General features: G+C 42.3%; 1 protein-coding gene and 1 long non-coding RNA gene across 2 annotated transcripts in view; one reads left to right on the top strand and one right to left on the bottom strand.

Moving 5' to 3' along the window:
- Positions 569 to 25,673, top strand: part of NIPAL2 (NIPA like domain containing 2) — a 49,366-nt gene continuing 24,261 nt past the window's right edge. Inside the window, exons 1-3 of the mRNA XM_021386078.1 lie at positions 569 to 943; positions 17,753 to 17,821; positions 19,584 to 19,755. Of these exons, the coding sequence (XP_021241753.1) occupies positions 857 to 943; positions 17,753 to 17,821; positions 19,584 to 19,755 (328 nt within the window). The 5' untranslated portion in view covers positions 569 to 856. The remainder of the gene's footprint in view (positions 944 to 17,752; positions 17,822 to 19,583; positions 19,756 to 25,673) is intronic.
- LOC110393332 lies at positions 18,789 to 23,793 on the bottom strand. The gene is made up of 3 exons (XR_002434961.1): positions 22,274 to 23,793; positions 21,263 to 21,419; positions 18,789 to 18,872 (listed from the first exon to the last, which is right to left on the bottom strand). It is a non-coding gene; the product is annotated as an uncharacterized LOC110393332 (long non-coding RNA).

Genomic DNA, 25,673 nt, shown 5'->3' with positions numbered 1-25,673 from the left:
CAGGTGGTACAACCACTGCAGGCTGAGCCTCTGTCACAGAAATTGTCACTCTGGACATTTCCAAGCCCAGCTGACCAACACTCCAGTACTGCCATGGTAGAGCATCTACTGAGCTCTCCAAGTAACAAACAACTAACATGCCTGGAGCCAGAATATGCAGTAGCTTGATTTTGGCTTTCTGTACACCTCCATAAAGCCCCTTTTGTCCCTTAGTGTAACTCTGCCAAACTCCTACCTTACCAGCTGCTAGACTACCTTGTAAGGAGCATTTTTATTTGGTTTCCCAGGAGAGCTTAACTGATTACGTTAAAAGTAACAGAATGAATGGATAAAGCCACAGGTTGGAAACAAACCCATTTCCTGAAATCTCTGCAAAGAAGCTCTTCAGGATACCTCTTCACAGGTAAAGAATATGTGGCAAAAATAAGAATTTATGCAAGTGAATACATGAATATGGAAGCAAAACCCATAACCTAGCAGTGAATATTATAGCCATGAGATTTAGGCAAAGATTTGAAGGAGTTAAATTCCCAGGCTGCCTTTTCAGAGCAGGGTGGGGCACTGGGGAAGTCAGAGAGGGGAAAAAAAAAAGGCACCTGAGAGCCCTGGGAAGGAGCAGCAACACCTGCAGACCAAGTCCCTTTCTACTCCTACATGTTTTGATGAAGATCTTCCCCAACTGAGTGTCTGCCAGTGCCCTTGGCTGCGCTGTGCTGCTCTCTGCACCCCTAAGTGCAGGGTGACCTACCCTCACAGCCCTGTCTGCACCAGGAAGCAAGTGCCACGTCCCCCGCTTGCCTCGCCTCCAGCCACCTATCCCTACTGGTGTGGCCGCGCATGGCGTGGCCAGGAGGACATGGGCATCCTCCCCAAATCAGAGTGGGCATCCTGGAGCACATTCTTTGAGGGCACCTTCTCTAGCCCCTGGTACAACAAACACAAGGTAAGTGCCAGCCCTGCAGCACCAGGAGGGAGGGCGGGGAAATAATTTCAGCTTCTCCACGCAGTCCTCTGTAAGGCACTTTCCAGCACCCATTTGCTGCCAGTGCCTGCTCCTTCTTCACCCTGTAAGTAGTGGCAGCGCAGGAGGCTGTGCTGCTCTGGGCTGGAGCATCTCTGGTGTTTGTTGTTGGTGTTTCTAATGTTGTCAGTGCTGACAATGTGGCATTTGGGCGACTGCAAAACAGAGACTGAAGCGGCCCCTAAGAACTAGCAAGTTGAAGCATCTGCTAACAATAAAAATGAATTGGAGACTGATTAAAACCTTTACTTCTTCCTTGCTTTTTGCCTCATAAAGTAGGAGGCATGGCAGGGTACTCAACATTCTTGTTTTTCACTACGTAAGAAGCAAACCACTTTTTTTTATGATGCAAAGCATTGGTATAAATTGTGCATAAAACGGCTTGTTGGTAACTGCTCTCCTTTTTCTGTGAGCAGCCCAGTAGCAGGTTGTAACTCAGGGAAGGTCCCCAAAACGTTTCCCTCTGGATTCTGCATGTGCTGCTGGCTGGATATACAGGTGGCAGGAGGTGTTGCTCAGTTTCAGAGGGGAGGGGAGGAAAACTGTGAATTCCTTTGCTGGAGTCCCTGAGCAGCAGCGCTCCTGCCTGATGCCCAATGGCAATGCTTCTGGGGACTAGAGCTGGGACCCCTTGTGAAGACAAAAGTGTGGAGCCAGGCAGGGGGTGGTGTGGGTTTGGGAATTAGTGCCCTAGGGCTGGGAGTGCTTGCAGAGCTGTTGGGGAATGCAGGGTAGGTCCCTTGTCACGGGGACAGCTGTCTGTGCATCACAGTCGGATTATAGATTTGCTTGCAAAACATCCCAGCCCTGCTCCTGTGTTTTTTGGAGTAGTTGTGTGAGAACTGCTGTTTTCTGGTTTTCTGTGCTGCTAGAGTTGAGGCTTTGGAGCAGACTATAGGTAACTCTGGGTCGTGTGCTGCCAACAACATTCATTTTCTTCTGTGCACCCTCATTTTCACATTTTACGTTCTTGGAAGCATCAAAAACCATTTCCCCCCTCCACTCCTGGGAAATGGACTGTTCTGGCTGTCTCTGCAGATCAGTCATTTCAGGTCTGCAGGCAGAGGTTCTGTCCCTTCCCCTTGGGAACACGAGGCCATTTTGTCCTCTTCATTAGGTTTTAAAGAGGAGCTCTTTGTTTTCTACCTCTGCCGGCTCTCATCTGCCTGGAAACGTCATAGGAAAAGGAGGTGAATTGTTTTTGGGGGAGCGTTTTTCAGCCCCATGAGACATCAGGAGGTTAAAGATCCTCCAAATATAAGGGTCTTGGCATGGCTGATGGCCACAGCTGCCTCATGCCACGTGGACATCAAGGACATCCACTGGGGCAGAGAGATCTAACATATGCATTAGGGAAATCTGTGGCACTCCAGTAAGTCCTGAATGGCGTTTGTAAACACGAAGCTCCCTGGAAGAAGTTAAAGTGCCTGTGTCCTTATTGATCCTAGATATTGGCACAAGGGTAGCTGGGGGAATGCATGGTTGCAAAGGCTGGAAGTGGGACTTGCTGGCATCAGCATGGATGCAGCTTGCTTGGTGCTGCTCGAGGCGGTGCACTGACAGCCTTCCCCGTCACAGTTCTGTGTTGTGCATCATGGGACATGGACGTGTTTAATGATGTAGCAAAATCTGATGAAGTACATTCTTAGTTACCTGATGTATTTCCTGACAAGCTACCACTTCTGTAATATTTTGAGTCTGTTGGAGTAATGAACATAAGAAACCACCACATGTGGGATTTGTCTGCTTAATTTAAAGTGTATGTAATTGCTTCAGTTTAATCCTTTTTTTAATTTCTCTTGGCAGATCTCAAAGGTTGTTTATTTATTTCTAATGTTGTTGTTTATGGGCAAAAACATTTTGCAACATTAGTTGAGGTTATTAACTATGATATTAATCGAGGTTTGACTTTGTTTCAGAGAAGGAGAGGAGAGCTTGAGTAGAAATAGTCAATGAAAGCTCAGAAGAAATAATTCCTCTGTAACTCAGTGTTTTGTGTGACTGTTGTGTCTAGTCACTGTGTGTGGTTGTTAAAGTGTGGAAGCTGAGCCTGAGAGGGAAAGTCCTTTCATTTCTGTGTCTTTTCCCTTCTTTGCCTGTCTCTTAATAAGCTTGGGGTTATTACAGGCTGCCCAGACGCTCACGTCGAGGGGTTGTTTTATTTCACGGGCTGTAGTAAGTCATTTCGGCTTTATCCTTGAGGTTTGAAATGCTGACAGCTCATTCAGATGGACTGGTGGCCTCCCGTCCCGTGGCAATATATCAGCGCCTGTCGCAGGCTGGCTGGGCAGGTGGCGGCTCTGTGCAGCCAGGAAACCCAATCTTCGTGTGCTCTGATCTCTGCCAGCAGTGGCTGCCATCAGGTGTGGTGAGAAATCCCCAGGATTAAGCACATCGCTGTGAGGTCTTTCTGTGCTGCTTTCTATCATATATGTGAAATGTAAAGTGCTACAATTAAGGCTTTAGCTCATTCTTTTGAAGGAGGAATTCTTCAGTGCTTCATCTCACCTCATGTTGCTGAGCTTGATGCAGCCTCTTGATATCCTCAGCAAGGTGAAAGTGTGGTTTGGCCCCAGAAGGAGCTGCCAGAGGAAGGTTATCTCCTCACATCCCTTGGCTGAGGAAGTACCCCAGAAATAGTGAGAGCCTCTTCTGTGAGAGTGGGCGCTTAAACCAGAGAAAACTGTTGTCACATGCTGTCCTACAAGCTTCCACTGGCATGTTTAAAGCGCTTAAAGAATGAATCTTCCAGTGGTGGTTTTCCTCTGCAAGAAGCAACCACTCGGTATTATCAGGCTGTTAAAGGTAAAGTCAAATGGTGCAAACTCTCCTATTTTTTTTTTCTATTTTAAGTGTTTTGTAGCATTTTCTTAATTTTTTTTTTCCCAGTCACTGTAGGGTCCCTCACACTGCACTCTGCTCCCCAGTGGACTGCAGATGCTCACTGTTTCAGGCTGATCGGTAAGCTGGTCCCTGAGCACAGAGAGAGCAGATACAAACATGCCCTCACCCTGCTTTCTGCTGCTGTACTCATCTTTGAGGGCTGTGGTGCAAAGGTTTCCCATACCCCAGCTCCCTCTTCTGAAACTGTTGAAAGCCAATAAGGGTATCAAAACTGACTCTACTTCCTCATATCATTCTCTACCTGTTAGGCTTCAGAGTTTAGAGAGTTTCAGTTTCCGTTATCACACAGGTGAATGTGTATGGGAGAAAATGTGTACAGAATTCTCAGTGGGAAACGTGTTCTTTACAGCCCTTGTAGTTACAAAAACGAGTTTGTTCAGTCTTTTAAATACGCCTTTCTCTTTTAATCTGTCAAGGGGAATCCAAAAGTCAAGACTTATAATTAAAAAAAGGACCATGAACACTTGCTGTCAGTGCTGTTACACGCTCTTCTGTTGTGTACTGCTGTTGGGAATCCAGCAGCAATTCCACTGCTCTGTCCGCATTTAATTAAGCTCTGCTAGAAAAAGACATTTTGCTTTGGATCACAAGTGCTGGGCTGTCAGCTGGACCAGCTTTGCACACAAGCTTTCAGATTCTGCCAAAGCTCTAGGTCTGATCTGCAGTCTCCAGGTTAGAGAAAGAACAGCTGCTGCATGAGAATTTATTAATTAGTCAAAGACAAAGGAAACAAGTAGACAAGAGCCTTACCCTTGGTCTGTGTCCCTTGTGCTTGTACCATAGGCAAATTTGTATTATTGCAGCTCTCAGATTCTTTTTTTTCCTCTACTCAGTGTAGGAAGAATGAGAGTAAGCCATGGGGCCGTGTATAGCTTAATATAGGGAAGGTAAGGGGTGGGGCAGCAGGTCTGGAGTAGATGCCATGGATGGGCAAGTAGCCCAAAGACTGGAGGCAGCATACAGTTTTCTCAGCCAATCTAAGGAATGATCTGCTGATCTGGTTTTCACCAGGCACTGCTGTGGGTCCTAGATCTATATGTATATAGACCCAACAGGAGCTCTGCTGAGTGTCTGTTTCCTGATTCTCACTGGGTTATTTTTCCCAAATGTCAGACTCTTTCCAGTGCTTCCCCTTCCTCCCCTGCAATGGTAAAATGAGTTTTTCAGTTTTTCTGAGGATATTAAAGAGCATGTGAATCTGATTTTTTTTTTTTATCAGTTAGGAGATAGAGTTAAACAGAGGCTTCATAAGTATGTTAATCTGTTTTAAGAGATTTGAGAGTGTTAATTTGGAATTTCCTAGGCAATAATACCATCTTGTCATTTGTCAGAAAGGGGGTGCAGAAGACCAGTGCAAGAAAACTTTACTCACCATTTTACATATCCTGCCTAGTGCAGAAATTAGTTTTGCTTTGGACTGCTTCAAAATGGTATTGAACTGGAAGACTTGGGATATAGTGCAGACTCTGTCAGATATCCAGCTCATGCTGACTGCAAAGCTTAAAATGGGCGCTACCCATCAGCACAGTGATTCAGAGGAGGAGAGTCAGATTTATTCTGGAGCAGAGCAGGGTGATTGCTGCTCTTCCCCTTGTTATCACCAAGTAGGAAACACCAGGCACAGGACAAGTCTTGGTCCCTACCCTGCTTTGTCCTGCCCACGCTCAAGCTCTGCAAATAATGGACTCTAAATTAAATTGGCCTTGGCTACTACTGTGTTGATTTTGGTGTCCTACAGTCTTGCCTCAGAGTTGCAAGGTGTGGTAGGTTGAAGGTCTGGCTGCTCATGCAATCACCAGGCTGCAAGTGAGATTTCCTGAAGGTGCTGTATGCTGCTGAGGCATCACTGAATAGGCAGTGCTGCTTCCAGATCGAACCTGTGCTTCTGCTGTTTCACTTACCCAAGTGCCTCATTTGGTGAGACAGTTTGTCTTGATAAATGGACAGGGGAAAACTCATCTAATTTCTTAAATAAATGTTGTCCTTTTCATGAAATCTCACCTGTGACCATATGGACACTTACGATTTTGTGATCCAAAGAAGACTTCATTGCTCTTTGAAGCTAAGATATGATGTTCATCTTATGTTCTGGAAGTCTGCTTTGTGCATAAAAAAAATCAATGTCTCTCCAGCAGTATGCTGGGTCTGATTAACTCCCATTTGAAAGAATCAAAAAAATCCCAATGACTCGAGTAGAAATTTGACCAAACTCAGGAAACAAGGCTTTAGAAATATGAGCAAACACCAGAATGTGCACTTCAGTCATAAGGGGGGTGAGGACCTTTGGCTAACCTAATAACCAAGGCTGTGATTATTCCATTTGGAGTTTTGGTGACACGTATAAACTGTTACGTTCATGTTTATAATGTCACCACACATTGTCCCAGAAGAATGGCATTTATTAATGTGAACAGTTGGGAGATATGCTTTCCATTCTGTGACTAATCTAGACTTAGAAACATACTGCCAGCAGCTTCAAAAGAGAGACAGTTGGTGTGCGAATCAGCGCCAGGCCTAGAGCAGAGATCTTAAGAAATGTGGCAGTGATGTTTGCAGAGTAAGCTCAAAAGTAAATAATCAATATCAAACAAACAGATGTGTATTGCAAAAATTGAGGTTATGCCAGTGTAACTCCACTGTCCTCCACGATACTCATGGTTGATTTACGTTATCTAGGCTGGAAGCTTCAGCCTCCTTTGGTGATATGAACTGTTTTGTCCGTAAGGTGAAAATGAAGAGAGATTTTGGAAAAGTGATAGAGAGAAGTCATGAAACTGCTGGGATTTAACAGCTGGATGAAGCACTCAGTGACTGTCTAAGAGAAAGGCTGTATCGCCCTTTATATCTCGCACTGTGTTCTGCAGAAGCAATCCTGTAGTGCATAGACCTGTGGGATATTGGCCTACCATGCTAAGTGCAAGGTCTAGAGGAAGACCATCTATGTGTGGAAGTCATGACTCACAGCAAAGCAAGCTGGCCACTTGGACATTGCTACTCCATGCTGGCCAACACAAAGTAGTTAGTTGAGTATAATTTGCTGACTTTAATCCCCTTTAACTGAATCAGCTTAGTAGGAGTTAAACCTACACTAGAGTCTTAGCTAGCACGTACAATGATTTAACTGTTATCTTGATCAAAATGAGGTCATTTTGCCAAGTGATATGGACTGTACTTGAATCCTTTTTCATCAGCAGCCAAAGATATTCACACTGGAAAGAGATTCCTGGAAAAACAATCAAAATATGAGCTTTGTGTACATAACAGACTTGTAACCAGAGAGTCAACTGACCATTAAAACCTGCTGTAAATTTTGGGGGCTCCAACCTTGGAGTGAATGGATTCTGATTCCATTTACTTTGCTTTATGACTCTAACCTACTCTTTCCTGGCATTTTATTTATTTATTTTTGTTTTGGACTTGTCATGAAGTTCTTGCACTTATTGACTTCTAATGATATTAATCTCCTTGCTTTTTTTTCCTATTTCAGTGACAGTCTGTTGCTCCCTGCAGTGACTAAAGCACCATGAACATTATCATTCAGTGTCTGTGTTATCATGCAGCAGTGACTCAGTCATCATGTCAAGATGACAGAGAGCAAAGCTTGTAGTGTCTGCTAAAGCTTCAGTCAAACAAAGACTAGGAGCTTTTATCAGATCAATGCTCTAGCACCTCTTGGCTATAGATCAAAAGCTGCTAGGACAAACTAAAGATCATTATGTGGTTTACAAGAGCATAGAGTTATGGCACCTAAGGAAAAGGGTGCTCAGTTCTCTCTTTTAGTTCCTAAAACAGAATGGACAGAATATATCTTCACAGGTCCCATCTCTGTTGTGCTCCCTGTAGAGTGGAAACTGTTTTACTACACAGATTGCTCTGAAAGTAATGCCTCCTATTTATTTCCACTGAAACTACAACAGATACAAAAAGCACAATAACACTGTTTGATAGAGCAAATTCTCAGCTACAAAACAATGTTTTTCAGCTTGGTTACCACCACTAGCTATGTGTTTTTGCCAGTGACGAAGAAGAGCCCGCATGCTGCACTTGGAAAAATCTGCACCAGTGGAGGTGACCCGCTGTTGCCACTGCTGAAATGCACCACCAGCCACCTATCCCCTATTTGGTCTCCACAGACATTCAGCAAGTATCAATGAATGTCAATGGGTGCCATTTTTTCCACAGAGAGGAATTCAGTAACACACGTTTGCTTGGTATACGCTTCCGTGTCAGACACCATTTTGTCAGACAGCCCCTCTGCTGCCATCTGTCACACAACAACAAAATAGAATGGAATACTGGTGGGAAGATTCAACCTCTACTGCCATACCACCTACATCTGCCTCTGACATCATGGGCCAACGTAATAAAATAGGAGGCATTAGTTTTGGAGAAGCCCTCGTACTGTATCGTATACTATATGAAAATATTAGTAAAAAGCCAGCAAATTCTGTAAGCTAAACTTGCTGGAAGAATGGTCAAAACTAGCTGAAAATACTTTTTATCTCATTTAAGAGCAATGGAGAACACAAAAAGGAGATAAATGTACATAGAAGGAATTGTTCACCTAAATTGATTTCTGTTTTCTCCAGCAGAAGGTCAAAAGATGTTTTGGTTTGTAGTGAACTAGATATTTCCTCTGTATGCCAGCCAGCACCCATTACGAACTACAAAATGGCTCACAATACTTCAAATTGAGTTACAGATCAAAGTAAAAGATCAAAATGCACAACTGTAATGTGTCACAGGGAAACAGAAAGGGAAAACGAGGCCATTGTCTACATCCCAGGCCCGTGCAAGAAATCGGCATATGAGATCATTTCTCTAAAAAATGTATTCATTATCCTAAACCCCAGATTTACATCTTAAAGTTTTGACCAGAAGCATCTGTAAATTAAAAGCATCCAGTTGTGTTTGTGTGTCTATGCACCCATATACATGTGTGTGAATATTTTAGTGAGTGCAAGACCTCTTGTTTTTAAATCATCACTGATAATCTAGCAGTTGTTTATATTTAAATGAATGGTGTTGCTAACCAGAATGTTCTGCCTTCTGGAGTCCAGTCCTTTTTTTACATGACAAACTATCTGTAAATGATTAACGCTCTCTGTGGAAATGAACAAGGAGAGCCAAGTGCGTGAGGGGCAGGAAGAAAAGCAAGAAACAAATGTGCAGCACCCCTCCTCTGCAGGAACTGGAAAGGCCTTTGGGCTGTCCATTCCTGTACCATATAATCATATAATTCTTTTCCCAGATGGATCCAACTTCATTCTAAATGCAGTCGGATCTTTTCTTTTTTCCCCTCCTCTCGTTACTCTTGTTAGAAGCTGCTCTGAAATGCCACCAGCTTGCGAGTGTCCTAATTTCCCATTTGTGTTTACCCAGGCCCATGAGTGTGACAGTGGGGTCCAACAACTGAGCATGTTGAGAAGACTCTTCTGCGCACATCAAAGGAAGAGTTAGCTGCAGCTAACAGAGGATTAATTGAGACGTTTGTGTGTCCAGAGAGAGACATGAAACAGGTGGAGCGTCAGTGCAGCCTCTCACTATGATAGCCAGGCTATCATTTCTGTGAATTAACATATCAAAGGTTTTAGTGGTCGGGATTGTACCTTGCCTTTTATACCAGAACCAAGACAGGGCCAGACTAGAATACCTAGGAAGCCAGCTCGTGGGCAGTGGTGGAGTATCCCTGAGCCTTTTTCTGAGAAAAGCTGGTCAGACAGCAGTTGCATCCTTGTTTCTCGTGCGGGATCTGGAAACTGACTAAGTTTAACAATCCTTTTCTTGCTTTTCTGGGTATGTAATTTCTGTAGTTGCCATGGAGATGCTATGTGATGGTCTTTGAGAAAATCCTTCTATTAAGGTGTTATCAACTATGATTGAAATTTTTGGAGCCTCTATCATGCACACACTGGAGAGGCTTTTATTTTCAGTCTAACAGGTGATATTAAAATATGAAATGCTGTTTGATTATGCAGCACAGTGCCCCAGTTTCTTCATCTGAGGAACAGTGTAAAAATCCATTCTGCCCCTTCCCCATTCTCTCATTTATTTTCCTAATTCTGATATTTGATTCCTGAGTATAGGAAATTGAAATTTAGGAGATGAGAGGTTTGGTTGTAACTCCTCAAAAAGGAAAGAAATTACTGTTCATAGTTCTTGTATTATTATAGTGGATGGATGTGTCTGTATACGTGTGTAGTGAGCACGTTAAAGGTTACTTTTTTATTATCTTTTACCATTAAAATTCATCATCTCAGTTTGGAATACATTATGGACGTTAACTAAAGTAATCAGACTGAGGAATGTAAATAAGAATGCATGAAGATGATTGAAGCATGGAGCTGAAAAGAAGCGGCCCACTTCTGTGGATGATCTATCCTCTCAAGCTCCCACACCTTTTGATACCTTACCAAGATCTTTTTCTAGCCTTCACAATTTGTCTCTTTTCTGAAAAAAAAAAAAGATGTACTCTAAATTCATAAGCTAATGAAAGAAAATCTAGTAAAGGCAAGAGAACTGCAGTATTTGTGAGATAGTAACTGTATCTACTGTGGTTTGGAATCCTGCATGACGACTCATGTAGAACATGTGAAGTGTCTTGTTTAACTCAGATTTACTCTGGCTTAGTTCCCTAGCTCTCCTCTTTTCTGTTCCTAAAAAAGATGGAGACAAGTGTTTCAGTTCTCTCCTTATTGTATGTCTTTTGTCTTTTTTGTCACAATGAACAATCCATATGTATATTCATTAAATGTTCCAATGCTGGTAATTGCTCTTTTATTATTATTTCAAGTCTCCTTTAGTACTTCATATGGGCCCGAATCATACAAATGTATGAACTGCACTGTGAAAACCACTGAAAACAAGGAACTTATTTTCTTTATACATCTGTAAAGAACTGAGTACAGCTAGAGCTCTGTAAATAATAATAACTAAATGATAAGCTTCTCCTCATTCCACATGGTGACTCTTTCAAAACTGTGTTTTTTGTTAAGGATACTGAATTTGCCTTGCTTCAGAGTTAATGCAGAATTGGAATTTTAGGAGGCATTTCTCCTATTTTTGTTACAGGATCCACTGAAATCTGGAGAAATCCTAATTACTGGAATCCAAATGTGGCTTTTGAAACTATGTAATTCATGATATTTGTTGAGAACACCTTTAGATCACAAATAAATGCAGAAATAAAGAAAAATAGGAGGAGCAATTTAACTAGCCTTATTAAGTTGGCAGAGAACATACCTTTATAATGATTTCTTTTCTTTTCATCAGTTTAATTTACCAGCATGAAAAGTTTCCATAAATAATGCCCATATACCTTTTACTCAATACAAATTCAGTTAATCTTTCTAAGTATTCATTTCATGGGCCTGGAAACATCAGTTTAATGTGCAATAGGAAAACACAGATGTAATATGGGTAAATTGCATCTCACTGTATAACTGAATCTCCAATGCAGATTTTACTCTGCCAGGGATAAATTTATTAGAATTAGTGCCAAAAATTTAGATTTCAGCCTGGCTTTCATTTATCATAAGTCCCTTGCTTTACTTTAACAATAAAAAGAGAACTTGGATATAAAAGGCTCTTTTAAAACACTGCCAGAATGATGTGAAAAGGTGTTAGGGTAAATAAGCATCAGGCTCTGCATGAGCGCTCAGAGGAGGATCATATGCAGCAATATGTAATTCTGCCGCTCATTTATTTTGAATAGCAGTGCATTGCCACTCCATTTGGCAAATGGATGCCTTCTGTCTGATCCTTCAGAGCCCCCTTCCCCATGCCTGGGCTTGCGTGAGAGGCTCTTGCAGCTGGGACATGGGATCCTAGGTACTGCTGAGAGTGCCTTGCTTGAGACAAGTTTGTCACTACTCGAATCCCCCAGGCAGTCGCCTGTAAAGTCATGTCCCTTTGGTCATTTTCGTGGCTGGCAAGCCACACCGGGTCACCATTTTAAAACACTGCTTGTGGCTTGTGAATTTTAATCCGCCTTCAGTGTTCAACATTGGCAGGTGGCTTATAAAGAACATGATGCTAATAGGATATATTTTGGGAGGGTTGTTTCAAACCTGGAACAGTGCCTTCCTAGACTTACAAATAGTTGTTTTAATGCAAATGAGGCAGTGAAGAATGGGGGCCTAGGAATGGGGGTCAGAAGGCATTCCTTGAGCCAGCTTTGCCAGCAAGGGAAACAGAGAATCATAAATTCACAGAATCTTTTGAGATGGAAGGGACCTTTAAAGGTCATCTGGTCCAGTTCCCCCACAGTGAACAGGTACGTCTACAGCTAAATCAGGTTGCTCAGAGCCCCATCCAGCCTGACCTTGAATGTCTCTAGGGATGGGACATCCACTACCTCTCTGGGCAATCTGTTCCAGTGCCTCACCACCTTTATTGTAAAAAGCTGCTTCCTTATATCTAATCTAAATCCTCCCTCTTTTAGTTTGAAACCATTTCCCCTTGTCCTATCACAACAGACCTTCTGAAAGAATCTGTCTCCTTCTTACTTATAGCCCCCTTTTAGATACTGAAAGGCCGCTATCAGGTCTCCCTGGAGCCTTCTCTTCTCCAGGCTGAACAGCCCCAGCTCTCTCAGCCTGTTCTCACAGTGAAGATGTTCCACTCCTTGGATCATTTCTGTCGCCCTTCTCTGGACACGCTCCAACAGATCTACATCTCTCCTGTACTGAGGATTCCACATCTGGATGCAGTACTCCAGGTGAGGCCTCACCAGTGCAGGGTAGGGCGGCAGGATCACCTCCCTTGCCCTGCTGGCCACGCTTCTTTTGATGCAGCCCAGGATATAGTTGGCTTTCTGGGCTGTGAGGGCACACTGTTGGCTCATGGTCAGCTTCCCATCCACCAGTACCCCCAGGTATTTTTCAGCAGGACTGTGCTCCATCTTTCAATCCCCCAGCTTGTACTGATAGCAAGGGTTGCCACGACCCAGGTGCAAGGGCTTGCACTTTGATTTGTTGAACCTCATGAGGTTCACCTGGCCACACTGCTTGAGCCTGTCAAGGTCTTTCTGGACAGCATCCCATCTCTCAGGCATGTCAACCTCACCACACAGCTTTGTGTCATCCACAAAATTACTGAGGGTGCACTTGATCCCATTGTTGGTGTCACTGATGATGATGTTAAAGAGCACTGGTCCCAGTACTGACCCCTGAGGGACAACACGTCTCTGATCTCCATCCAGACATTGAGCCTTTGGGTACCACTGCTGTTTGGGTACAATCACACAACTAGAGTTGTGTGGCACACAATCTGCCAAACATTGCTAAATCCACAGTCTCAGTCTGTGGTCCATGTGCTACAAAGCCAGCAAGTGATTTTAACAGCTTGTTTCAAATCAAATTAAGGTAAAGGAAATAAAATGTCTGTATTTTTTTACTTATTGGAAAACTTAACAGGAAGGATGTTTCTGGGACAAGTGTAATGTATTTGGAAGCATTGGAAGAATGCGTCAACAGTTTGAAATCTGGGGTACAACAAAGTGGCCTGTAGGTTCAGACAGATGTTTTGGAGATGAAGGGATTTGCATCGCATGCCAACAGTTTTGTGTATTTCAGTCTTTTTTCCTGTAGAACTTCTTGGTTGAATGAAGTAGCACCATGGCTCTGGAGTTGAGTCTGCAACTGAATTCCCTCATGGAGATTTGTCTCAAGACTTGTGTGTGGGAAGCTCTGCAGTGGTATGGATGATATCACAACTGGATATCACAACTGGAAACTCTGTGTTCAGAGAATGTCATGTTTATTACTTACAAAACTGGCTGCTACACCAGTCCTCCAGCCTCTCAAGGACATTGAATGGCGGACACAGCACAAATGATAAAGCCTATTATATGACAGGATGGGAACACAAAGGTTCTGTGGCCTTCAGGGCAGTACAGCAACCATTTTAGTTTGCTAGGGTGATACATCTTCTGTTGCAGGTCATCATCTTTCATTCATGCCGAGTTTTATTAGTCTGAGATATTGCATCCTACATTTTTTTTTTTGCTTTGAGCACTGCTTTATATGATAGCTCTTGTGAATTAGGAGAAGTCTGTTCGCTTACAATGCTCATTGATTTGTGAAGTTTACAATCTAATTTTCTCCTTTACTGAATTTTTGTTCCCTGTTGTTTTCTTTAACGTTGGCATAGAATAATAGAATAACAGAATCATAGAATTGCTCAGGTTGGAAAAGACCTTCAAGATCACCAAGTCCAACTGCAACCTAACCATACTACTCTAACAACCTACCACTAAATCGTGTCCCTGAGCACCACATCCAAATGGTTTTTAAACACATTCAGGGATGGTGACTCAACCACCTCCCTGGGGAGCCTGCTCCAGTGCTGGACAACCCCTTCAGTAAAGAAGTTTTTCCTGATATCCAACCTAAACCTCCCTGGCACAACTTGAGGCCTTTTCCCCTTGTCCTATCACCTGTCACCAGTGGGAAGAGACCAACCCTGCTCTCACTGCAATCACCTTTCAAGTATTTGAAGAGAGCAATAAGGTCTCCCCTCAGTCTCCTCTTCCCCAGACTAAACAGCCCCAGTTCCTTTAGTCTCTCTTCGTAGGACATATTCTCCAAGCCCTTCACAAGCCTTGTTGCCCTTCTTTGGATCCGCTCCAGCACCTCAATGTTCTTTCTGTACTGAGGCGCCCAAAACTGAACACAGTGCTCGAGGTGGGGCCTCACCAATGCCGAGTACAGGCATGTCTGAGTACAAACTCGCTTAAGAAAGTTTTGCCATGGTATACCTGTGTGGTGTGACTGTACTTTCATCTTGTCTCCCCGAATGGACTCATGTGATATTTGACCTCTGTCATGCACTGCACTCTGCTTTTAATCTTTAGGGGTCTGTCCAGCCCTGGCTTTGGAAGTACAATGCTATCACACTGTTAACCAGAGCTCATTAAGACATGTCAGTTTAGAGCAGGCAATGCAGTATATATGCCAACAGCAACATTCAGGTGAACCATGTGGTCATGATGATAAAATGACCTTAGCAGTGAGGGTAAGTTTTGAGCCCAGACTGCCACTATAGATTTAACACGATCCTATGCAAGCACTGTTTTTTCCTGGCTCCCCAGCCCTGCCCATGGCCCAACTCCCCACATCAGCTCTAGGACTGTCAGCCTCTGCCCCAGCGAGGCCACAGAAAGGCTAGGCTCCAGCCTGCCGTGGGCCCTGCCATGGGCTCTGCCAAGCCAGGCCTATGGCCCTGCCCAGTGTAAGTCTGTCTCTATCCTCAGGGATGTGCCTGGTGCCTTTGGCTGCCCTGGTGCCCCTGGCTGCCTGCTCCTGGCTTGGGATCGGATAGGAAGGACTTACCCTTATGGTGTCTATGAGGAGTCACTGAGATGCCCCTGGGTGGTGTCATACGGAATGCTGAGTAAAACTCTGGCCTCGGTACCAGGGAAGTACTGAAACTGTGGTCACATATGTTTTCTCAGTACTTCCCAGAAAATTGGAAGACCAAATATTTGAGCTGTTCCAGGGAATTTCTAGAAACTGTAAAAAGGGCAGTGACTTCTGTGAGATGATTCCAGTTCAGACTTTGGGTCATCATGGTGAGAAATCTGGAGTGGCCCACAAGGCTATTTGAAGAAAGCTCACTCTAACCTAATGAAGCAAAGCTCTCATGTACCTAACAAACCAGCCACTGAGGTACAAAAGCAGTCAGTGCTGGAGGGGACACCAGCGATGCTCAGCATGGGAAGACTTCCTACTGGAGTCCCTATTCATGTGTTACATAGAGCCATAATAGGGGCATTTGATTCAGAGTTCCTGGAGGTAATTACTGAGATCATCACTGGAAGAAGTAAGTGAGTGTAATTTTGCACTTTTAATGTTTTTTTTAATGACAAATAAAACACACAGTCTCATCCTCTGCCACCAGCTGCATGCGAGTTTTACCTTAAGAGAAAGGGACATTTCTGAGAAATATTATAGGTCATCACAGTCATTCCGTATGGTACCTTACACCTGGGTTTTCAGCAACCCAGGACGGATGTGGAACCACAGGTCTGCCCACCCATGCAGATTGACCTTGGTGCCCTCACTGTTTCCACCCAAGTTCTTCACTGACAGCTTAGTTCTCCCCTTGCAGCCATGACACGTACGCCATGTGTGAGGATTGCCGGCTGCCCTCGGCAGTTAAGGCTCCTGCGTAAGGAATTTTGCATTGAATGAGGAACATGCTTTTGGCAGCTTAAAAGCTGGATGGAGAGCCCCTTTTGAGACCAGCACAATTCCTCCCTGGAGTCTGGTTGCCTCCTGAGTCCTGCTCAGTGTCTGTGACTGTGGGCTGGGATTAAGGCACTGTAAAGGGCTGCTCAGAGATACAGCTGTGAGGGCTGTATTGGCTGCTTAACTGGAAAAAGCCACAGAGTCCATGCTCTGTGCTGGAACTAGCAGGGATATATATTACAATTACTTACGTGAAGGCAACAAAATGATGAGGTAAATGAGCTGGCAGTTCCTGTTTTCTGTTCCCTGCTGTCCTTCATGATGAGGCTGACAAGGTCACCTCTCCACCCCCTCATGAAAGAACATGTTGTCATTGAGAAAGAACAAGTCTTTGGGAGCAAGAAAACAATTTTGATTTAACTGCTATTTTACTGAAATTGCTGTGTGTTTTCTGGATGAAGAGAGGAATGCAATAGTTCACCTTTGAACAGTCAAACTTTGCACAAGATGTAGTACCACCAGCACCAAAGCTTTGGGGAGGAAAACCCAGCCCCCGTGTTTCTATGAGACCCTGTGTGAGGGCCATTTGATAGCAGTTTCCAGGTGTGGAAGGAGAATGCAAGGCTTCTCGTGTTCCTGTAGTACTTGTCTTAGTGATGTTTAGCAATCTGCGGAGCATTTCACCATGTATGATTCTGTTTTCTGCTTCTTCTGAGCCTAAGCCGCTGCAGAAGTGCATGGGGCTGGAGACAGTTGGATTCAGATGTGCCTCTTAAGATTGTCATCTATTTTTAGACTTTTTGTGGTACGGCTGTTCTTTCTTTGTGCTTTTGGAGATGCTCATTCCTTGTCTTTGTAAAAGTCCACTGATACTACGTTTGTCTTCTCTGCAAGCTAATGTGGCTTCTCATGTCACCATACCAGTGGCCTTGGATGGGTGAATATGCTTAGGGCAGTGTGCAAAGGTTACAACATTTCAAACGTAGATGGGGAGCTCTGCTGTGTATCTGTTAACTGAACTTGCTGAAATGGCATCTTTGAATGTTTTTAATTTCTCAGCCTCACAGAAAGTTTGCAAATCTTAATGAAAATTAGACAGGCTGATTAGAAACGTATTTGGTTAAATAACACGGTACATTAAAGAAGCTGTCAGCAGACCTATAATCCTGGCTGCCCTGTCATAAAGTGGATATGTTGAAACATAAAATCACTATGTTCTAATATGAACAAGGTGATTGCTGTTGATTTTACTTCTGGGTTACGTAATAGAACAAGTACTTAAAAAAAAAGACTATGTGTATGTAGCGTTCATCTGAGACATGTCTAATTTTTTCTTTTGCCAGACTGAAGGATGTGTTCTTCTGAAGGTACAACCACCTCCTGCACTGGGATGCCCTTCCGTTTCCCAGTTGTTTACTACTTAAGCCCTAGGCAACATGCACAAACTTTGTTATTATAGTCCACTGTGCAGAGAGATTTTTTTATCTGTTTCTTAGTGCAGCATGAATGCAGTGACTGAAAAGTGCAATTATTTGTTTTCGATCCTGTTATGATGTACTATCAGAAAACCACAGTTATATTGTTCTTCTTCACCTAATAAGTACTTTTTGAATTTCTCTGTTTGGTGATCTTGCAGACCGAGCTCTTGGGAGTTTTACTTGCTGCTGCTTCAAATTTTCTGATTAGCATCTCTTTGAGTATACAGGTATGAAATTATTTTGCTTTATTCTGAGTTGTTTGTATTTAGAAAGCAACTTATTCTATAATTTGTTTTTTTATGATGAAATTCAAAATGCAAATTTTGTTGCATTTAATAAACATTCCCTCTCTTTCTTTAACTAGTGTCCCACAATAGTTTTTGGCTAGGTGGTATTCCTCAGCCGATTATTTGCTGTGATTCCCATAGAACAGAATCAAAATTCGTAAGTCCTCCTGCACCTCCTTATACTGTGCCGTAAGAATATATCAGATGTGACCTCCACCTGGTCCCACTGCACGTCATAGAAACCTGTCTCATTGTGTCCAAATCTAAACTGGAAGTGACTACACATTCTTAAGGCTGCTTAATGAAGTGATTAATGTAATTAAATGCCTGCAGGCATAAACATGTTTGCTTTTTTTTGTTGTTGTTTATAGAAATGCAACATACAAAATAGTGTACATTACTGTGAATTGGTGATCTGTGGCTTGGGGAATTTTGCCTTTCCTTATGTTCCTTTTCTCCTTCAAGGCCTAAAGCTTCTTCCTGGGATTTCATCCCCTGAGCATATTCTAGAGCATGAAGCTGCCATAATGTTCTGCTTTTTCTCACCAAGGGGGACAACTGAGGCTATGGAATATCAGAGACATTACTGTTTGGCCCATATTCTGTAGCATAACATGCAGAGTGAAATGGAAGCACGAGGAAAATGATTTACATCTTTCTTGTGACTCTGCAGTGGTACTTCCAAAATAAAGTATCAGACAGTGGAGTAAAAAGCATACTTTACAATCATTTATACTATGATAGCTGTATCAGTTTGTTTGTTTCCATCTTTTTTTTTTTTTTTTTTTTTTTTTTTTTTTTTTTTAACTAATTTCCCCATGCAGAGAGGCTGGTGGGGAATCTGAGAAAGGAAATGATATTCTGCAGAACCAGTGTGGTGAACATTGTGTTCTTCCCCAAAGTGTCACCTTCCTCATGGTGAATGCCTGGGCTCTGTTTCAGAAGTCCAGCGTGGTCAAAGTCAAATTATCCTGTTATATGCAGGTACTTTCTGTACAGTCAGAGGGAAAACAATTACACTGTGTAAGTGATACTTTCTCCATTTGACAAGTACTGATGAAATATTACTTGAGTATGTATTTCTCCTGTTGACACTGTTAAATGGTTTTCCTTTTGAAAATAATGCTTTACCTTAGATCTTCTTCTAAGGTCATGTAGGAGACTGTAGCCAAATCCTAAATTCTCCCTAATGATTAACAGTCCTCCCTACAGCAAATGTGGTTAAGTGCTGCCTTTTCCATCTTGGAATTGTATTCCTAGCTACAATACATATCAGGAGCAGGAACACCAAGCTGTCCAGTCCCCTTCTCCCAGTCCGTTGCCAGAGTTGTGATTCTGGCCCATCTCTTCCCTTTGGGTGTTACCAAATTCACAGCACAACCTGCTCATCTGTGCTTTGAGACTAGAACAGAGGCTTGAAGGGATGGCTGGGAAGCACTAGCTAGCATTCACTTCATGCTTTTCAGGTTTATTCAGAGGTCTAATTTTTCAGTCATTTCCACCATGGCTTAGGAAGCACACATCTGAGTTAACACAAAGCCATCTGTCTGCAATAGCAAGCTGAAAGGCGTGTTTAAAGAGAAAATGTTGACGCACCTGGAATTTGAAGATGACAACCCCTTAATTACTCCACTTTTGCTATACATAAGAACACAATGGAAGTCTTTCTTTTCATGCCTGTTCCTAATAATTAATTTTCCAGAAATGCACTCATCTCCAACTGGCTCGTCAAGCAGAGCCAAAGCCCTTCTACACGACCAAGCTGTGGTGGTGTGGAGCTGTCCTGCTGGGCCTTGGAGAGCTGGGCAATTTCACAGCCTATGGATTTGCCCCCATTGCCGTTGTTGCTCCACTAGGATGTGTATCTATCATAGGTGAGATGTTTGCCATGTTTTGCTTGGGTACCTGCTTTAACTGAATGCTTATTTGTGACTGGAAGATAATACCAGGGGAACTGCAGCAGGAACATGAGGAAAAAACGCTAATGCTGTGGTTTGAAAAGAAATGATTCATATAATTACGGAAGCTGACAATTTAACACAAACCCTCTACTTAACTCAGAGACTCTTCTAATATTTTTCTGTTTTTTTCTCTGTCGACTCTTGTAATTGTGTGCTATGCTAATTCTTGCCACTTGGTCACCTGGTGCTGTACCAGTAGTGCTGGCTACACAAGTCCTTGAGGCTGGGGGCTGATATCCTGCTGCCTGCAGTTATGGTCAGATCCTGAGTACCCACAGTGTGTTTTCTATGTTACCATCACACCAAGTAGTTCTTGCCGCCTGCCCCTTGCCCATCCCCATGCTTCATGCTGGGTTGGGCAAATTCACCTGGCTGTGCTCACCTGGCACTGGCTGGTGCCCTCACGCTCGGGTATACCTTGGGGTCTGAATGGTGGCAGTGTGTCCCGACCCACGTACAAAAGTCACTTCTGCAGAACAGTATGCTCTGTAAATCTATAGCAATTTTTCTTTCATTAGGTCATTACTTTCTTTTTCTCGCTGTGTTTTATGAACCCTTCTCTGAGCAAAGAATACTTACGGCAACAGGGACTAGAAATTTCCTGAAATTCTTATCTTAGTTATGGAAATTTCATAGAATCATAGAATATCCCAAGTTGGAAGGGATCCATGAGGATCATCAAGTTCAACTCCTGGCTTCGCTCAAGACCACCCAAAAATCAGATGTGCAGATTAACTGGACTTTAGCAGAATTATATGTATCATTAGGATGCATATGATGCAATCTTTACTCTTCATGGTTGGTTTTTGTTCTGGATTTCTTTTAATGTTTTTTTTTTTTTTTTTTGGTAGTTGAGGTATTTAGAGGGCTATCCCAGGTATGAGATCTCTTACTTCTTTGATAAAGAAACATACATTTTAAAAGATGTGATTATGTTGTGCTAATGCAAAGCAGAGTGCACAGGGCAGTATCATACAGAGTGTGGGAAAAGAGATACAGAGTGCAGCATATCCCTTAATCATGTTGTTCACATCCAACGCTGAAACACCCAGGGCTGAGATACCACAACAGTTCTGTATACACTGAAGCTCATTCGCTTGCTATTGACAAGTGATAACATTTCATGGTCTTTGTCTAGCTACCAGTTTCTTCCTTGGAAGCAATGCTGCAGTGAATGATTCTGCATGGGAAGGTAGAAAAATGAATTATCTTCCCTGTGGACTGTCTGTCTGTAGTGGAAGGAGGCAGCCAAACATATGTGGGTGCAATTTAGCAAAGAAGTCGTGGGGGAAGGAAACTGCAGGCAATTTACTGTAACCTTTAATGTTAAATTATTGCAGAATTTTGGAGAAAGAGATATAAAACCACTGTAGTTCACTGTTGTAGGAAAGACTTCTCAAGGAAAGGAATGAGATATTACCTGAGATGAAAATGTAAATTAACAGGACAAATCCCAGTGTGATTTTGGTGGCTGTAGTTTTATCTTTAACAATTGCAGGCATTTCCAGATGTTTCTGAACATACAGGAACCTGATCTAATTTTTTGCCCATACTGAAGAAAATGCAAACATATACATCTAGAAAGAAGAAATGAAAAGCATTGGGAAGGGAAAAAATTACATTGGTTATTAAGCTGCTGCAAATAAAAAGTCATATTAAGGGTGATTTTTATCTGAGCAGATTTCTTCTTCCGTACCTTTGCAATATATGAAGAAACACTGCATCTGTTTCCTTCATTTTCCATTTCCCCTTATTTGTAACAAATACCAAGAAACCATTTTCCTTACTATTTTGTCAAAACTCTCATTCCACTTTTTTTTTTTTTTTTTAATTTTTAACTGACCCCAAAATGTTTATCCTGGAAGACCCCAGAAAGCACTTTAATACCTTATATTCCATTCCCATATATCAGCTGGCAGTATCCCTTTCTTAGCCCAAACAATAGAGATATCTGAAATGATATTTAGTCTAGCTAACATTCCCTTAAGGAAGGGAAAGTAAAAATGATTTGGACGGCCAATCACAACAATAACTTCCCAGTAACACTTCCTACCACTAGATACCTCCCTGTCTTCTGAAATTAGTACCAGAGAGAGATCAAGCCTCTTTTTAGTTTTAGAATAGTTCAGAGTTCAGGGCAATGACAAACTGACCAAGATGCAGTACATCAGCTGCCAGTGGCTGTGCAGAAGATAGGTCTTCCAGTTTCAAAGATCAAGAAATAATTTTTCATTAAGTTGTGACCTCTTTTAGGTGGAGAATGTGGACTTTGCGTAGTCTAGTTGAGGCACATTGTTGAATGTGCAACTTTTCGTAAGTTATTTTTTTAAGTGAGGAAATTAAACACTTGTCAACAAACTCCAAATGTGTGTTCGAACCTTAACTCTGCCCTTTGGATCATCACTGTTTTCTGAACGTGTTGTCAACGCACCTCAGAAAGTAAGAGGTCTCTGTCGCTGACACTGGGTGCTCAGTACATGTGGCCGTGCAGAGAAGAGCTGTGCTTCATGGTGTGCCCAGCTGTCCCTGAAGATCTTTGTGACTTGGGGTCCATGTGGAACCTTCTCGTTGCTTGGAAACCAAGATGTGGGGAGATGATAAGGCACACTGAAGTCTGCCCAGTCCAGATTTGGGCTATTCCCGTAATGTATCTCAGAACTTCTGAAATAGAAAGCATCCTGGGTCTTAAAATAGATGGAGCCAACAACTATTATGTCCTGCAATCACTTTTAACCAAATCCAACTGAATTTTGCATTTAATTCAGTATCAATTAAGCAGCAAAAAGTTTCTGCTTCGTCCTGTTGAGATGGGTGCTTCTGATGGATATTTTAGAAAGAATTCATCACCACAGACCATGAGTTGGCACAACACCAGTAGATTTTTCTCTTTTCTTAGAATTAATCTACAAAGACTATTCATTTTTTTTCTTGCACAGTGGAAGCATTTCTATGTGTGGTTGCAATGATGCAAGCTCTGCATCTGTTCAGGGTTTTAAATAGTTTGAGAAGACAGCAGTTGTTTTCTTCCAGAGGAAAAAATGGTAAATTTTTAATTAAAAAAAAGAAAAAGGAGGAGTAATACATGTTTGATGTGATCATTAAAAAGCTTTTTATACTTAAAAATTAAAAATCATATTTTACATGCAGCTTGGGTAATTTTAGACCCTTGTGGTTTTTTTGCTCATTCCCTTGCTTTTGCTTGCAGAAATAACTTAGGGGGGTTGTGTGAGGAGAGGCCTGTGGAATCAGAGATGGCTTCTTATGCAGTTTTCATCATTCTCTAGAGAGTTTTTTTACACTTAACTCACTTAGACTGACAGTGTTGAGATCCCTTTTCATTTTTGTATGCTCCTTCTAAATAGCCATGGGGCAAGATATTGCTTTAGGCTTTGGAAAATGATATCCCTGATGGTGTTTTAGAAAAAAAAAGCTCCCAGATATTTGTGCAGAAAAGTATTTCTCCCACTCCCTGTAATGTAACACCTTTGTGGTCCAAGACCGTGAGATTCTGAGAACTGTTATTAATGGGAACTGGGAAGCATTCACCAGACTGTTCTTTAAAGCGCTTTTCTGAAGATGCAACAAAATTATTTCCAAGGTTCTTCCTTCCCTCTGGAGTGTATATATTCTATTACCCAGTTTCCAGAATTAAACTCACCATAGTGGCCTTTCTTTTGAGCAACTCCTCTGACATCTTGCTTGCTTGTTTATTAGGATATTGACAGTGGGAGGAAAAGCATATAATGTCTTATCCACCATTTTTCCAGTAGTGATGTTTCATCACACTGGAAATGTTATGTGTTCAGTTTGTAGAATAGCTGTCAAGAGGTCAGGCACCATCTGACTAAAATCTCTGATATCTTCCTTTGTATTTAGTGCACCATGAATAGCTATCATTTAAACTAAGAGTAGCCTTAATGATTAGCTGTGATGAATTTGTTCCTAGGTGTCCTGGGCAGAGCTGGCTCTCTGTTTAACTCTATCTATGCATGCAGACATTCCTTCATTTTCTCCAAATCCATGTTAATGGGCCACGAAGGAGGCCCAGGTCCCACCAGGTCTAACGGTACCCCTCCACCCCATACCTGAAGCCTCTCCCTTGTCTCCCAAAATGACCCACAGTAGGACCGTAGGCTGAATTTTCTTGGGCTGCTGCCTTTCCTGTGAACAAGATAGAGATGTAGACAGAATAAGATAGCAGACTTCAAGCTGATGGTCTCTGAGAGATTCTGTTGTGAATTGTTTACTTGCAGACTCTACCATGGAGATGATGACCAGCAACCTCAACTGTTCAGTCTTTTTTCTTGTCCCACTCTTAGTGCTTGGCCTTCAGAACCCCTGTGTATTTGCCCAGGAAGAGCTGCTCCCCATTATCTGTCCCCTTAGCCTCCTGCTCATTTGGGTTGCAGTGATCAAATGTATTTTGTGCCTCATCTTCTCTCCAGATCTCCCTGTCTATGTGGCAGCCTACATTCGATTGGAATTAGTGGTCTTTTTCAACCGATATGATTCTGTGATTTAAGATCTCTCTTTTTCTGTATCAGGAAGGTCCTGAATCTCTTCAGCTCAGAAGATAGACAGAGGTCTGAGGATCTCTCTGTACAAAGCACATTTTAAGGTCACATTTTCAGATGTGACCTTCCTGAGCAGAGCACAGTCTGAGCACTCCTCAGCAGTTTTAGTGTGAAATCGTGTAGATGAGCTTAAATTGCTTCATAAGTTGCAGGCAGGCCCATAAAGTGGTGTAAATGCTTGGACACAAAGTGAAATGTAGCACAAACTGGGAGAGGTGCAAACATTAAACAAGTCTTCACATCATGGCTAGTACTCCTCCTTTGGCATTTATCCAGATTGCCAGTGAAATGGGTAGAGAAGCATTCTGCAAAATGGGTGCTTTTAGGAACCTTTGCCTAACTGGTGTGATCTCAGCTTTGCTACCAATCAGTTAAGCTTAAGAGAATGGATATTTGAGGCTAATGTTCAATTTCTTTTTCTCTCTATCGAAAAGACAGAAACAGCAAAACTTATCTGTGCATTTCTGAGGATTGTACCAATTATTTAAAATAAAGCTAGTCTAAGACTTAAAATGAGGAAAATGAAGGATACACTAGCATTTTGGGTGGTCTTGTGTGGAGCCAGGAGTTGGTGTCAGTGATCCCTGAGGGTCCCTTTCAGTCTGGGATAATCTATGGTTTATAGTTATGGACAGTTATGAAAATCGTTGCTTGAGGTAGGGTTTGAAATTGAAAATAAAGGTAAAATGGTGAGATTCGTAAACAGTTTCAGTACGAGGAAAACAGCTTAATAATGAAAAATACTTATGAAATTGTTTCAGGTGGAAAAAATGAATAATGGACACTTTTTTCATTTGAGTCTTTTAAGGTTGGATTGGATTAAATACAAAAAATACACTCTAATGTTCAGTATGTATTTTCTGTCTTTAACTTCTATTGCAGTATATTATTCCTTTCTTAAAAATAAGCAAGCAAACAAACAAGAAACAGGCTGAATTGCACATTTCTTGTCTAGGAGGCAGAGGAGTTGTTTTCTGAGCTGGATTCTCACCCTTCAGTGTCTGCTGGTGGTAGAACCCACACATCATGCTATTCTTTATTTCTGTTTCTGCTGCAGAAAACCTACATATGGAGCTAATCGCATGCTATCACTCTCCTAGGAGAATCAGCATTTGACTAATTTATGTGTAGCACCATTACACCTCTCCCTTAAGGCACTTAATTGTATACCATGCAGAAAATGAACATTTCCTATCATATTTTTCAATTTAAATAGAAATTCACATGCTGTAGTAATAGATAATGAGTACAAAACAG

This window comes from Numida meleagris, chromosome 2, assembly GCF_002078875.1.
Source record: "Numida meleagris isolate 19003 breed g44 Domestic line chromosome 2, NumMel1.0, whole genome shotgun sequence".
Lineage (NCBI taxonomy): Eukaryota > Metazoa > Chordata > Aves > Galliformes > Numididae > Numida > Numida meleagris.
Note: the sequence above shows the minus strand (reverse complement) of the source record. Positions and strands in the feature narration are given on the sequence as shown.